The sequence below is a fragment of the Chiloscyllium plagiosum genome, chromosome 4, assembly GCF_004010195.1.
Source record: "Chiloscyllium plagiosum isolate BGI_BamShark_2017 chromosome 4, ASM401019v2, whole genome shotgun sequence".
NCBI lineage: Eukaryota > Metazoa > Chordata > Chondrichthyes > Orectolobiformes > Hemiscylliidae > Chiloscyllium > Chiloscyllium plagiosum.
Window position 1 is genome coordinate 130,814,785 of NC_057713.1, and position 16,500 is coordinate 130,831,284.

Consider the following 16,500-nt stretch of genomic DNA (forward strand, 5'->3'; position numbering starts at 1 on the left):
AGATTGGGGACAGTGGGTCAGTTCCAGAGAGTGGGGACAGATTGGGGACAGTGGGTCACTTCCATAGAGTGGGGACAGATTGGGAACAGTGGGTCACTTCCATAGAGTGGCGACAGATTGGGAACAGTGGGTCACTTCCATAGAATGGGGACCGATTGGGAACAGTGGGTCATTTCCATAGAGTGGGGACAGATTAGGAACAGTGGGTCAGTTCCAGAGAGTGGGGACAGATTGGGGACAGCGGGTCAGTTCCAGAGACTGGGGACAGATTGGGAACAGCGGGTCAGTTCCAGAGACTGGGGACAGATTGGAGACAGCAGGTCAGTTGCAGAGATTGGGGACAGATTGGGGACAGCCAGTCAGTTCCAGAGACTGGGGACCGATTGGGGACAGCGGGTCAGTTCCAGAGACTGGGGACAGATTGGGAACAGGAGGTCAGTTCCAGATACTGGGGACAGATTGGGGACAGCGGGTCAGTTCCAGAGAGTGGGGACAGATTGGGAACAGTGGGTCAGTTCCAGAGAGTGGGAACAGATTGGGGACAGCGGGTCAGTTCCAGAGACTGAGGACAGATTAGGGACAGCGGGTCAGTTCCAGAGACTGGGGACAGATTGGGGACAGCGGGTCAGTTGCAGAGACTGGGGACAGATTGGGAACAGTGGGTCAGTTCCATAGAGTGGGGACAGATTGGGAAAAGCAAGTCACTTCCATAGAATGGGGACAGATTGGGAACAGTGGGTCACTTCCATAGAGTGGGGACAGATTGTGAACAGCGGGTCAGTTCCAGAGACTGGGGACAGATTGGGGACAGCGGGTCACTTCCATAGAGTGGGGACAGATTGGGAACAGTGGGTCACTTCCATAGAGTGGGGACAGATTGGGAACAGTGGGTCACTTCCATAGAATGGGGACAGATTGGGAACAGCGGGTCATTTCCATAGACTGGGAACAGATTAGGAACAGTGGGTCAGTTCCAGAGAGTGGGGACAGATTGGGGACAGCGGGTCAGTTCCAGAGACTGGGGACAGATTGGGAACAGCGGGTCAGTTCCAGAGACTGGGGACCGATTGGAGACAGCGGGTCAGTTGCAGAGATTGGGGCAGATTGGGGACAGCCAGTCAGTTCCAGAGAGTGGGGACAGATTGGGGACAGCGGATCAGTTCCAGAGACTGGGGACAGATTGGGAACAGGAGGTCAGTTCCAGATACTGGGGACAGATTGGGGACAGCGGGTCAGTTCCAGAGAGTGGGGACAGATTGGGGACAGCGGGTCAGTTCCAGAGACTGGGGACAGATTGGAGACAGCGGGTCAGTTCTAGAGACTGGGGTCAGATTGGGAACAGTGGGTCAGTTCCATAGAGTGGGGACAGATTGGGAAAAGCAAGTCCCTTCCATAGAATGGGGACAGATTGGGAAAAGCAAGTCACTTCCATAGAATGGGGACAGATTGGGAACAGTGGGTCACTTCCATAGAGTGGGGACAGATTGTGAACAGCGGGTCAGTTCCAGAGACTGGGCACTGATTGGGGAGAGCCGGTCATTTCCATAGACTGGGGACAGATTGGGAACAGTGGGTCAGTTCCAGAGACTGGGGACAGAGTGGGAACGGCGGGCCAGTTCCAGAGACTGTGGATAGATTGGGGACAGCGGGTCAGTTCCAGAGACTGGGGACTGATTGGGGACAGCGGGTCAGTTCCAGAGACTGGGGACAGATTGGAGAGAGCGGGTCAGTTCTAGAGACTGGGGACTGATTGGGGACAGTGGGTCAGTTCCATAGACTGAGGACTTATTGGGAACAGTGGGTCAGTTCCAGAGATTGGGGACAGATTGGAGACAGCGGGTCAGTTCTAGAGACTGGGGACTGATTGGGGACAGCGGGTCAGTTCTAGAGACTGGGGACAGATTGGGAACAGCGGGTCAGTTCCATAGACTGGGGACAGATTGGGAACAGCGGGTCAGTTGCAGAGATGGGATGTGGATCTGAAGCGGTGTTCTCTGCCATGTCACAGTGACAGTTGGTGGACAAGCTGAAGCTGGAGCAGCACTGAAAGGCAAAGCAACGCGATAGTCCCAGCACCACCAGAAACATCAGTCTCCAATCTGTTTTGGCAGGCTTCTGACATTAGAGTGCATCGATCGCTAGTTCTTGGCAGGAAACAATAAAAAGCCTTGAAATCTCACACACAATTCAGACTTCCTGCTGCCCAGCTGCCTGTTTGGATTTGCTTGTTTGCGGACACACCAGGGGACCTGTGTAACACTGGCAAAATTGACTTACGCAGGAAAGAATTGATTTCTGAACTACCTTAATTGGCTTCCTGCAGCTTGACCCAGATAAGGTGGGAACAAATCAACAAACAAGTCTGACACATTTTGTCTGGACTGTCTTGAAACCTGTGGATCCCTAAACCGTTGTAACTATTATTGAGTTGAAGCAAAGGGTGGCCTACATTAACAAGCTCAATATCTGCATGAAGACCACATCATTGATCAAAGAGCTGTGGGTTAAGATTGATCGTGGAAATGTGTGACACAGCTGAATCTTCACTTCATTGGGCATGGGACCAAAATGTTTAGAAATGTTGTTAGTTGTTTGAGAGTTCTGTACTTGGAACCCACAACCCTCCTTTGCAGTTTTGGAGTCCCAAGTTAAATATGTACTGGTTCCTGGCACATCATATAAGGAACGTTGTTTTATTCATGCCTTGGACATGAGGCAGCATTTATTGCCTGTCCCTAGTTGCCTATAAGACTGTTGTGGTGAGCTGTCTGTTTGCATCACTGCAGTCCGTTTCATTGTTGAACGGAATCACACATGACACAACCCTCTGAAATTCCACCCAGATCCAACAGCCTTTTAAAGTGACCTGTCACCCAACCCTGGCCTCAGGTTCCATAAGGGAAGAGCTCGGATTATCATCGATGTTAGTGAATCTTTTGCATCACACCTTTTATCTTGTAAACTGAATGTGTCTGCCTCCTTAAGGGATATCTATTTTGTAAAGGGTTGACCCTTCACTCGGAAGCTGTGCCCTCGAATCCGAGTCTTTCCTTCTGATCAATCTCCCCCACCTCCTCTCTATCCAGGCCTCTTAGTATTCTGTAATTTCCAATCTGCCCCACTCCCCCCCATTCCTTGAAACTCCGTTGAGTGACTTATAACCATTGGTCCACTCTGTAATTGCCTGGTTTGCTGGCTTCTCTTCCTAGAGCGAGTGTTTTCTTGATGCAGCTACCCTGAGTACTGACAGAAACTTTCCCCTTGTTAGAAAAGTGCTCGTCTCATAAATACTGGCTGCCTCTCATTTAATCTCAGGCTCCACTGCCTTGAGGACTCAGGGCAATAATAAATGATGCTTCCCAACATCGGAGTGAATCCTCTTTGCCTCAGCCAGCAGCCTCGAGAGCTGCTGTATTATTAACCGTACCAAAAGCCCCAAAGGATGCTTTCCAGCAACAGGAAATGCAGTCCCTGTGCTTCATATGTTGATCATTACAGAGCTGCAAAGGATTTTTATCAGTGTCTACACAGAGATTAATTTAATCTTTACTCAGCCCCAACAGCATTATAAAATCATAATTAACCTATAAATAAATATAAACTGAATAAATTCCTGACAAACATACCTATTCATTTCTGTTAGATTATTTTTTTGAAATGCCTAAAATTAAACTCTGGTAATAAAATTACTTAAAACTCTCTTTAATGAGTCTTTCTTCTGAATACTGAAATGATTGGTAGCAATGTTATTGATACATTATGTGAATTGATCAATGAAAATATTCTGGTTCAAGTGAATTCCATGAATGTTGTATCTCTGTTATTTAATGAAAATAATAATGCCTTAATTGACTATGCTATTGCTAAAAGTAATTGTGACTTTGGCAGCATCATTATTAACTAAATAAGGAGGGGTTGCTAACTCAAGATAAACCGAGAGCTGCTTCAAGAGGTAGAAATGTAAGTTTACCGGAGTGCAAATCTCCAATTTAAAACAGCAAGAAGTAGTCTTACTTTCTTTCTCCTTAGAACTTGAAACCTATTAAGCTAGAAGCTCCTTTACAAAAATAATCTGCTGACCGGATAACCGATTTAAATCTAGTCCCATTTGCCAGCACTGGCCCACATCCCTCTACACCCTCCCTATTCATATACTCATCTGGATGCCTTTTAAATGTTGTAATTGTACCAGCCTCCACCACTTCCTCTGGCAGCTCATTCCATACACGCACCACCCTCTGCGTGAAAAAGTTGCCCCGTAGGTCCCTTTTAAATCTTACTTTTTTTTAGATTAGATTAGATTACTTACAGCGTGGGAACTGGCCCTTCGGCCCAACAAGTCCACACCGATGCGCAAACCCACCCAGACCCATTCTCCTACATTTTACCCCTGCCCCTTACACTACAGGCAATTTAGCATGGTCAATTCACCTGACCGGCACATCTTTGGACTGTGGGAGGAAACCGGAGCACCCGGAGGAAACCCACGCAGACACAGGGAGAATGTGCAAACTCCACACAGTCAGTCGGCTGAGGCGGGAATTGAACCCAGGTCTCTGGCGCTGTGAGGCAGCAGTGCTAACCACTGTGCCACCGTGCCATCCATTTTTTTTACAAGAAACTTCTCCTACATTGCTAATATCTTTGACCAAAGTTGGGATGTTCCGACTATTGCTATCACCATGACCTAACCTCCCAAAGTCCCCTTCACCCCAGCTGTACAATTTGCCATCTTCCGTAACGGCTGCACTGTGTCTATAGCCAACGTTGTAGTCTGTTGACTATAGACTACAACGGCTACAACGGCTTTTCCTTGTAATGGTCCCTGAATAAGTTTGGGATATTTCTGTGTGGAACTGTTTCCATGTCCAAGTTTTCCATAGTCACCATCACCCCAACTAAAGACTTCTCCTTCTGTAGTAAAGACTAGCGTATACCCATCAGAACCTTTTGATGAAGAGATTTTTTTGATAGCTCGATGTGGTTCAAAAGTTAACTTTTTCAAGGTGGACTGGTTATTTGAATCACCCAGACCAAGCCTTCCATAACTGCCCTTGCCACAGGCTCGTACTGATCCATCAGATGAAATGACAAATGTGCAATACTGTCCAGCTTCAATTGTTTGAGCATCAGCAAAACTGGAAGCTAATTTTGGTTGCAGAATTTTTTCCTGTGTTCCCTCAACTAGTTGATGACTGCTGTTACTACCCCAAACATTCTGTAAGCTATCAGGGCTAGCACATATTCTGGAGTAGTCAGAAGCCATTCGACAAATCTCTTCAAAGAGGCACAGAGCTGCCTCATACAATGAACATAAACCAGCGTGTGTCCTAGTGGGTTCTCGCCATTGACTCCTATCAGCTGATGCACCCAAAGAGCGTCTCATTTGTACAAGAATGTTCATGAAGCAATCATGACTGATCATTCCTTCTCGATTCATGGGCAGTTTTGTTTTCTCCATGGTGCTAACTACAGCCGATGCAGCCAAAGCCATTTCTATCCATTCCAGAAGATACCGTAGAGAACCATGTTGGGCTGCAAGTCCAAGTAGCAACTCTGAAGCTAATCTTCGTCCCAAAATATCTGCGCCTGAGTTTGGCATTGTGACTCCTTTTAAGAATGTTGGAGCAGGATGGGACCTTAAGTCTCCTGGTTCAGAGGTGTGCCAAATGTTCCAATGAGCACCAGCTGCTGCCTGTTATTGCTGAAGCATGTTCTGATTAATACTTAAATGGGCCATCTTCGAGATTGAGAAAGGAAGGGGCACATCAGCCATTATGTTCATCACTTCAGCACCAAACTCAGCAACCGTGTATAAAGGTGCTCCAACCTGATCAGTCAGACAAAATTCATTAAAAAGTGCATGCCTGCCTCCCCTTTGTGCATGTCGCCGAGATATTTGAAGAGGTTAATGGATCCCATCTTGGGGAGGGAGTGGTCCATTAATAGTGTCACTAGACTCTTACTCCAGGAGACCCAGGTTATGTTCTTAGGACAGAAGCAGAAATTGCTGAGCAAACTCAGCAGGTCTGGCAACTTCCGAGGAGAGAAAGCAGAGTTAACGTTTCAGGTCCAGTGACTGTTCTTCACAATTACCACCCTGTTTGGAAGAAAACCTGACTCCCACATTTAAACTTACCCCCTTTTACCTTAAACCTCTGTCTCCTAGCAATTGATATTTCCACCTTGGAAGAAAGACTCTACCTCCCCATTCTATCCATGCCTCTCATAATTTTGTAAATGGCTATAGCCCTTCATCCTTCAACATTAAAGCAAAAACAAACCATATTTCTACAATCTCCCTTCAAAGCTAATACCCTCCAGTCCAGGCAATGTGATGGCAAACTGTTTCTGCACCCTCTCCAAAGCTTCCACATCCTCCTGGATGTGGCGACCAGACCTGTACACAATAAATGGTGAAGGTTTCTCATGAGCAACCTAATTCTTAGATTTAGGCACTTACCTCCTGAATTCATTAAGTCCTCACCTTAAGGCATCAGGCTAACCTTGTTATCACATTGATAATTCTAACCTTCATCCCAGGATGAGTTAGGTAGCCTCCCAATATCCAGGGCTGAAAATGTGTTGCTGGAAAAGCGCAGCAGGTCAGGCAGCATCCAAGGAGCAGGAGAATCGACATTTCAGGCATGAGCCCTTGGATGCTGCCTGACCTGCTGCGCTTTTCCAGCAACACATTTTCAGCTCTGATCTCCAGCCTCTGCAGTCCTCACTTTTTCTTCCCAATATCCAGGCCCAGCCAAAGCTGGATTGAGTCACGACGTCGGTTTTACCAACTTTAACACCATACAAGGAGAGGTCCTGGCCTATTATTCAGCTATTATTGCTGAACTGTTAATCCAGAGAGCTAGGTAATGCTCTGGGCACCCAGGTGTGAATCCTGCCAATGCATTCAATAAAGATCTGGAATTAGGAGTCTAATGATAACCGTGAATCCATTGCCAATTTTACACAATGAAATGTCATATGGATAAAGTATCTCTCACGAATGTGTGCATCTTCTCTGATGTCTCCACGTGGCTACTTTTGAGTGTCTTTATGCTGCTCTCCATCCAAGATGTTGCCTCTTTGTGTTTTCAACATGCACCGTCTGTGGGCCATGCCCTCCTCCCCCTCCTGGAATGGACCGGTACTACAAACTGGGGATTGTATTTCAGAGTAGCACAGAGCGTGTAATGCAGTTACTGCATGTCAACAGAAACCCAAACTTTTCTGGGGCATCAGGCTCCCAACTGCCTTTTGAAAATCTGACCCACTGTCCCCACAATCTGATACACTTCACATCACTTTCTTGTACAGTCCTCATTTTCCTCAAATAGCAAAAAAAGAAAAATTAGGGTGGGAATTCACCGTTTAAAATGCAGTAACTAAAAATATTTCCATTCCAAACTATTCACAAAACAGCTTCAAAATGCAAAGCAACAACAAACACTCAAAATATCACCAACACAATATCTAACGCAGTGCTGAATCACATTCTGCAAATGGTGGCATTTGCACATGAATTGCAGGAGTTGTCAATGCTGGAATCAGCTCCTCCTGTCAATTTGAACCACCTTTCTCTCTGCTTTGCAGGTCAGTTTGGTCTAACAGACATTTTGTTAATGTGAATTGGCTATAACGCAATTGACAAATTGCGGATGACGTTTGGATAATGCGAGATTTCTACTAAAGGGGCATAGAAATTTTCTGTTAGTGATCCGCTACAGCGTGATTTCCTGTAGTGGTTTTCCAGAGCATGAGATTACAATGGAACACAACTGTTGTGTTATAGCAGAACGACCTGTCCTTTACCAAGGCTCTTAAATATGCCCCATTTCTGTAAGGGTTCTGATGAAAACACCTTCGTCCAAGTCTGGATTTTCCATTTCCAGATGCAGGCATAATATTTCAGATTTCTTGCAAAATCCATCAGACTCCAAGGCCACAGATGGCATGCTGAAGGCTATACCAAGGAGGGATTGCCCCATACTGCATGGTCTCATGCTGTGATGCAATAGGGTTTTTAACAGAGAAGTAAGATTGCGGGGGATGGAGCTCATCTTTTTAGAGATAATTATGTCAGATATTTAGGGGAGGCAATGATCTAGTGGTATTATCGCTAGACTATTAATCCAGAGACGCAGGTAATATTCTGAGGAATGCAGGTTTAAATCTCACTATGGCAGGTGGTGGAATTTGAATTAAAAAAAACCTGAGATTAAGAGTCGAATGATGACCATGAAACCCATTTCCAATTGTCATGTTAAACCCATCTGGTTCACTGATGTCCTTTAGGGAAGGAAGTTGCCATCCTTACCTGGTCTTGATTCTACATGTAACGCCAGGACCGCAGCAATGTGGTTGACTCTCAAAAGCCCTCTGGGCAATTAGGGACGGGTGATAAACACAGGCCTGGCCAGCTACAATAAACAAAGTCTGAATTTTGATGCTGGTGAATCCCATTGCTATATCACCATTCAGCACCTTACCCAGTAACTCCATGGCATCGTCCTCATCCTCAATGTCTTCATCTGCCACTGATGGTGCAGTGCTGGGCACAGAGTCAAAGGATTCCTGGGACAACATTGCAGCCAGGAGTTTCTTGTGCTGCTGCTGCTGTTGCCTTAAGCCTTTACTCTTCTGCTCAAGTCTCGGGCTGCAAGAACATTTTGAAAAAGGCTTGTTAAGTTTGAACAATCGAACGAAATCCCTGTCACAGATAATCCGAATTATCTGCCTCACAAGAATCACTTATTAAACTTCTGAATTGTTTCAATGAATGTGTGGTAATGATCTAGTGCCCATGAGGATTGAACAGTGGGCTCAGGGGTTCACCCAAGCCTGTGGGAGTTTGCCATGTCTCCTGATACCTGTCCAGCCAATCCTGATGTTGTTTAGCAGCAACTTCCTGGGGTGTGCTATTGACACTTAGTGCCCAGTTGAGACATCCAGTGTGAGATAGTGGGAACTCACTGAGGGGGGTAACCTCTCCGCTTGTCAGAGACATCCTGCACCGCCCCCATGAAAATTTAGGGATGGCATGGAGGCTCAGTGGTTAGCACTGCTGCCTCCCAGTGCCAGGGACCTGGGTTCGATTCCAGCCTCGGGTGAGACTTTGCCCATTCTCCACGTGTCTGCGTGGGTTTCCTCCGGGTGCTCTGGTTTCCTCCCACAGTGCAAATGTACAGGTTAGGTGGGTTGGCCATGGGAAACTGCCCGTAATGTGCAGGCTAGGTGGATTAGCTGTGGGAAATGCAGGGTAGAAAGGATAGGGGAGGGGGTTGGGCTGCCCTTTGGAGAGTCAGAATGGACTTGTTGGGCTGAATGGCCTGTTTCCACGCTGTAGGGCTTCTGCAAACTCTGAAGAAGGCCAACCCCCACTCCATTTGACCCTTCCCCCAACCCCCCTCTTCCAGAGTTGCATGATTATCTCTGAAGGATTCCCTATATTACCAGCAGGAGGCATCACTCCCAGTGGTCAACTGGTCATGGGAAGCTAAATTCCCGGCAATGTGGGACGCCCGCCAGGGAGATGACCCTTCAGTTTTTGAGGAGCACTTCACTTTGCACAACAAACCCCTCACCGAAGGCATGCAGGTGTCTCACTGATTCATCAACCCGATGGGCATTACCCACAATGGGCATAGTGAAACCAGTCCTTTGGTCACCTTTAAAATGTCAACGTGGAGACAACATTCCAAGTTAAAACAAATTAAACATTACTAAAGTTTGAGCAAAATTTGAGCTTTCAAGTGATTGCTCGTAACGTTAGATTGATAGGGTGAATAGCCAAGGTCTTTTCCCCAGTGTAGGGGAGTCCAAAACTTGAGGGTACAGGATTAAGGTGAGAGGGGAAAGATTTAAAAGGGACCTCAGGGGCAACTTTTTCACCCAGAGGGTGGTGCGCGTACGGACTGAGCTGCCAGAGGAAGTGGTGGAGGCTCGTACAACATTTAAAAGGCATCTGGATGGGTGTATAAATAGGAAGGAAGAAAGTGAGGACGACAGATGCTGGAGATCAGAGTCAAAAAGCACAGCAGGTCAGGCAGCATCCGAGAAGCAGGAGAGTCGACATTTTGGGCATAAGCCCTTCATCAGGAATGGCACATGAAACGTCAACTCTCCTGCTCCTCGGATGCTGCCTGACCTGTTGTGCTTTTCCAGCACCGCACTCTTTGACATGAGGAATATGGCCAAGTGCTGGCAAATGGGAGTAGATTAGGTTAGGATATCTGGTCAGCATGAATGGGTTGGACTGAAGGGTCTATTTCTGTACTGTATGTCTCTGTGATGAGGATGCCGAAAACTCAGGAGCGGCTGTTAGTCTGGAGCGGGAACAGGGAAAGGAACCATTGGCCTCAGTGTCACTCCAGCTCTTCCCTCTCCTTAGCCCTATCGCCTCTGACCCCTGAACCCTGCACCACAGCCACAGATTATCAGGCTCTGATGTAGCCCCTTGCCCATGGCTCAGAGTTTGGGAGCATTCCGTTCCAGCATAAATTTGCAGAACACATCACCACCTGCTCAAGGCATTGTTGGAGAAACACACATAGACTTGAGGTGCAAGGTCCTGGCTCTGAAAGAGTTAATAGCTGAGTAATGCTATGCTCCACCCAGTCTGATGCTGTCACATTGCCTCTAGGTGAGGAATGACTTGCAGCATTTCCTCAGAGACACAGATGCCTTCTCTACCTCTGGGTAGGAATCGGTGACATGCCTAAGAGTGGATGTCATCCACATAAAGTTACTCAGAAGTTATAAACGACATCTTATTATGAAAGTTATCCAAGGACCATCCTCCACCACAGACTACTGATGAATGCCTTCATCTGACATAGGAAGGATTTGTGGTCAGATTGTAAACCAGCCAGAAGCCACCAGTGGCTAGTATCTGAGCTTCACAATAGAATAATACATGGTATTGGAGATATCACGGAATAATTGAATACAGTGTGGAAACAGGCCATTCAGCCCAGGTCGTCCCTATCCTTATCCCTATATTTGCCATGGCTGATCCACTTAACCTGCACATCCCTGGACACTATGGAGTAATTTAGCACGGCCCATTCACCTAGCTTGCACACCTTTGGACTGTGGGAGGAAACCAGAGCACCCAGGGGAAACCCACGCAGACACGGGGAGAATGTGCAAACTTGACCCAGATAGTCGCTCAACGCTGGAATTAATCATAGAATCCCGACAGTGTGGAAACAGGCCATTTGGCTACATTGACCCTGCTGGAGATTTCCTGAAGAAGGGCTAATGCCCGAAACGTCGATTCTCCTGTTCCCTAGATGCTGCCTGACCTGCTGCGCTTTTCCAGCAACACATTTCCATCTCTGATCTCCAGCATCTGCAGACCTCACTTTCTCCTCTGAAGAGTATCCCACCCAAATCTATTCCCCTACCCTATTGCACTACATTTCACCTGACTACACATCCCTGGACACTATGGGTAATTTAGCATGGCCAATCCATCAAACCTGTACACCTTTGGACTGTGGGAGGAAAATGTCGCGCCTGGAGGAAACCCACACAGACACAGGGAGAACATGCAAACTCCGCACACACTGTTGTTCAAGGCTGGAATCAAATCTGGGTCCCTGGCGCTGTGAGGCAGCAGTGCTAACCACTGAGCCAATGTGCCACCCCATAATATAATTGCATAATATCACAAGATTAGCAGCCAGCAGTGCGGCCTGTCACTATTTCCTGGGGAATATATGGAGTCTGCATTATGCCACTGTAAAGTGTCCTTCACAATTAAGTAATATTTTTGGAAGTATTTACAGAGAGAGAGTAACTTCTCTCTCAAACTTGTGGAAAACATCTTACTTGATTCAGACTTCCTTGGCCACACCAAGGTGTACATAATATAAACATCAGGCGCAGAAGGAATGCTGTACAGTCCTTTGAGTTTGATCTAACATTCAATGAGTCATAAGACTATAAGACCATATCTCACAGGAGCAGAAATTAGGCCATTCGGCCTATTGAGTCTGCTTCGCCATTCAATCATGGCTGATAGGTTTTTCAACCCCGTTCTTCCACTTTCTCCCCATAACCTTTGATCCCCTTGACAATCAAGAACCTATCTATCTCTGTTTTAAATATACTCAATGACCTGGCCTACACACCCTTCTATGGCAATGAATTCCATAGATTCCCCACTCTCTGGATGAAGAAGTTTCTCCTTATCTCCATTCTCCTTTGCTCTAAGTCTGTGCCCTTGGGTCCTAGTCTCTCCTACCCATGGAAACATCTTCCCAACATCCACTCTGTCCAGGCCATTCAGTATTCTGTAAGTTTCAATCAGATCCCCCCCTCATCCTTCTAAACTCTGATGAGTATTAGCAACAAACGTTGCCACTTCTAGTGGAGTGAAGGTCAGGAACAGTGACTGAAGTTGAAATGGTGGAGCTGACAAAGCAACTCGGGCAGGGGTGCTCAGGGAGTAAGCTGTTTGACCTCCTCAACCACAACCACCTCCCCATGCGGTATGGCTCTGCCTGCAGCGGTCTTATACTCCTGATTGGCCAGTCACTTCAAATTCCTTACATCCTCAGTCAGATTGGAAAAATGTGGCGCTGGAAAAGCACAGCAGGACAGGCAGTATCCGAGGAGCAGGAGAGTCGACATTTTGGGCATAAGCCCTTCACGCTTTTCGACTCTGGTCTCCCCACTTTCTTCCTTCCCATTCACATACCCATCCAGATGCCTTTTAAATGCTGTAAGTGTACCAGCCTCCACCACTTCCTCTGGCAGCTCAGTCCATCCATGCACCACCTTCTGTGTGAAAAAAATGGGGATAGGGGTGGGGGGACGGTAGCTGGGAAGGTGATGGGTAGATGCAGCTGGTATTGATCAGTGTATATCACTCAGGGGAGATGTTAGGGAAGCGTTTCTACAGACAATGGGTGGGAGAGGCTTGGACTCTCTTTCACAAACAGCAGTGGATGCTGGATCAGTTGGTAATTTAAAATCTGAGACAGATACATATGTTTGTTCAGCAAAGACAGGTCAAAGACAGGTGTACGGAGTCAAGTCATGGATCAGCCATGATCTCATTGATTGGTGGAACAGGTTGGAGGGGCCGAATGGCCTCCTCCTGTTTTGAGTCGAGTGTGTGGCACTGGAAAAGCACAGCAGGTCAAGCAGCATCCGAGGAGCAGGAAAATCAACGTTTCGGGCAAAAAGCCCCTCCTGCTCCTCGGACGCTGCCTGACCTGCTGTGCTTTGCCAGCACCCCACTCTCAACTCTAATCTCCAGCATCCACAGACCTCACTTCCTCCTGTTTTGATGTACACAGAAATATTTTGACTATATGCTGGAAAAAAGTCCACAAGATGATCAAAATGCTGGAAAACATTTGTGTTTAGTACATAGTCTATTGTAGCTTGTTACATTTAATGTTACTTATTGGCATCACGACTACAAGGTAATGTCAGTTTCAAGACGTGAAAATATTGGAAACAGAAAGGGCTATAAGACATATCAACATAAAACCGGAAATTGCGGACGACGGAAATCTGGAACCAAAACAAAAATTGTTCTTTTTTTTTCTGAGACTCTTCTTCAGAACAGAACAGAAGGCAGCGTGACCTCCCCCCAAACTCCCCCTCCACCCCCACCCCATCTCCCGGGTGTTTACCTAGACAGGCTTTGGCTGTCTTCATGTGCATCGTGAACTCTGGGTACTGGGGGTTGCAGCATCTCAGCAGCCAATGGATCGGCATCAGTCTCCTCACGGCCAACCCACTCTCCAACCACTCTCGGCCTGACGAGTGATGAACCATAAGCCCGTAGATCCTTAAATAAAAAGATTAAAATGTTATACTGTAAATGGCCGAACCCTTAGTAGCATCAACATTCAGAGGGATCTAGGCGTACAGGTCCACAGTTCCCTGAGAGTGGAAATACAAGTGGATAAGGTGTATATGGTGTACTTGTCTTTATTGGTCGGGGCATAGAGTACAAAAATTGGCAAGTCATGTTGCAGCTTTACTGAGGCCACATTTGGAATATTGTAGAGTTGTGTAATGACAGTCAATTATGTAAACCATCCATTGTCTCCACCTACACTCTCCAATGCCTTGGGAAAACAACCAACATCATCAAAGACCCCTCCCACCTCAGTTATTCTCTCTTCCATCAGGCAGAAGATATAAAAGTTTGAATAAATGCATGAACAGATTCAAGAACAGCTTCTTCCCCGCTGTTATCAGACTTTTGAACAAAGCTCTCAAATATTAATTCTGACCTCTCTCTTTCTGCACCTTCTCTGAGGATGTAACTGTATTTGTCACGCTGTTCTGTTCCCTTAAGGCACTTTGTATGGACTGTGTAGCATGCAAAACCACACTTTTCACTGCATCTCAGTACATGTGACAACAATAAATCAATCATTCAACAGTTCTGGTCACTGCACTATCAGAAGGAGGGAGAGACTTTTCACAAACAGTTTGTCAGGATGTTGCTTGGTTTGGAGGGTGTTAGCTCTGAGCAGAGATTGCACAAACTTGGTTTGTTTGCACGTGAACATCGGAGACTGATGGGAAACCTGATAGAAATTTACAAAGTTACGAGAGATATGGATACAATAGATAGTCTGGGTCTTTTCCCAAGGGTACAAATTTCAATTACTAGGAAATAGAAGTTTAAGGTAAATGGGAGAAGGTTTAAGGAGATGTGAGAACCAAGTTTTTTTTTACACATAGAATTGTAAGTGCCTGGAATGTGCTGTCAGAGGAGGTGTGAGAAACAGATACAATAGCAATGTTGAAGGGGCAATGGCAAATACAAGCCTGTTAATTCAGAAACTCAGGTAATGTTCTGGGGACCTCGGTCTGAATCCCACCATGGCAGATCGTGACAGGATGAAGAACTCATCACTTTCACAGTCAATGGTCAAACTCTAACTTGAAAGTTCTTTCTCTTGTTCTGGTGTATCGCCAGAGAAAAGGTTTTGCTTTATTTACTCAATCTAATCAATTTAGTCATCACAGCAGATCACCCCGTAATCTTTAAGACTCAAGGGAACACATGACTTGTTTGTGTAGTTTCTCTTCATAATTTAACCTGGTATTTTTGCGAATATACACAATATTACCATAAGATATAAGAGCTGAATTAGGCCATTTGGCCCATTGAGTCTGCCCAACCATTTGATCATGGCTGATATGTTTCTCAACCCCATTCTCCTGTAACCTTTGACCCCCTCACTAATCAAGAACCTAGCCATCTCTGTCTGAAATGCACTCAATGACTTGGCCTCCACAGCCTTTTGCAGCAATGAGTCCCACAGAGTCACCACTCTCTCAGTGAAGAAATTCCTCCTTGTCTCAGTTCTAAAGATTTATCCATTCACTTTGATGCTTGGGTCCCAGTCACTCCAACTAGTGGAAACATCTTCTCTATGTCTATGCTGTCCAGGCCTCTCAATATTCTGTAAGTTTCAATAAGATTCCCCTCTCATCCTTCTAAACTCCATCGAGTATAGACCCAGACTCCTCCACTGTTCCTCATATGATAAGCCCTTCATCCCCAGGACCATTCTTGTAAACCTCCCCGACCTCCTACCAATGGCAGCACATGCCTCCTTCGATAGGAGTCCAAAACTGTGCACAATATTCCAAATGCAATCTGACCAGACCTTTATACAGCCTCAGCAGTACAGCTCTGCTTTTGCATTCCAGCCCTTTTGAAATGAATGCTAACGTTCCATGTGCCTTCCTAACTGCCAATTCAACCTGCACGGTAACCGTCAGAGAATCCCAAACGAGGACTCCCGTCTCTTTGTGCTTCTGAAGCCTTTCCCCATTCAGAAGAATGTGTACACCTCTATTCTTCCTACCAAAGTGCATTGTATACCACCTGCTATTTCTTTGCCCACTATCCTAGCCTGTCAAAGTCCTTCTGCAACCTCCTCAATGCTACCTGTCCCTCCACGTTTCTTTTTGCCATCTGCAAACTTAGCGACAATGCCCTCAGTTCTTTTGTCCAGACCGTTAATGTATAATGTGAATAGGCTTGTCCCGTCGCTGACAAGTCACCTGCTGCCATCCCGAAAAAGAGCCTTTTATCTCCACACTCTGCCTTCTGCCAGCCGGACAATCCTCTATCCATGCCAGTAGTTTGTCCCAGACACTGCGGGCTCTTACCTTTTTTAGGAACGTCCTGCAAAGCATCTTACCAGCACTACACCCCTTGAAGGCCAAACTATGCTTCCTGGTAGTGCACAGGACTGAGCTGAAAATGTGTTGCTGGAAAAGCGCAGCAGGTCAGGCAGCATCCAAGGAACAGGAGAATCGATGTTTCGGGCATAAGCCCTTCTTCAGGAATGAGGAAAGTGTGTCCAGCAGGCTAAGATAAAAGGTAGGGAGGGACTTGGGGGAGGGGCGTTGGAAATGCGATAGGTAGAGGGAGGTCAAGGTGAGGGAGATAGGCCGGAGTGGGGTGGGGGCGGAGAGGTCAGGAAGAAGATTGCAGGTTAGGAAGGC

General features: G+C 46.5%; 1 protein-coding gene across 2 annotated transcripts in view; it reads right to left on the reverse strand.

Moving 5' to 3' along the window:
- c4h8orf34 (chromosome 4 C8orf34 homolog) overlaps positions 1-16,500 on the reverse strand; it is a 347,530-nt gene that overhangs the window by 113,851 nt on the left and 217,179 nt on the right. For both annotated transcript variants that reach the window (XM_043689235.1, XM_043689236.1), the window contains exons 6-7: positions 13,653-13,810; positions 8,490-8,656 (exon numbers count right to left, since the gene is read on the reverse strand). In XM_043689235.1, coding sequence (XP_043545170.1) covers positions 8,490-8,656; positions 13,653-13,810 — 325 coding nt within the window. The remainder of the gene's footprint in view (positions 1-8,489; positions 8,657-13,652; positions 13,811-16,500) is intronic.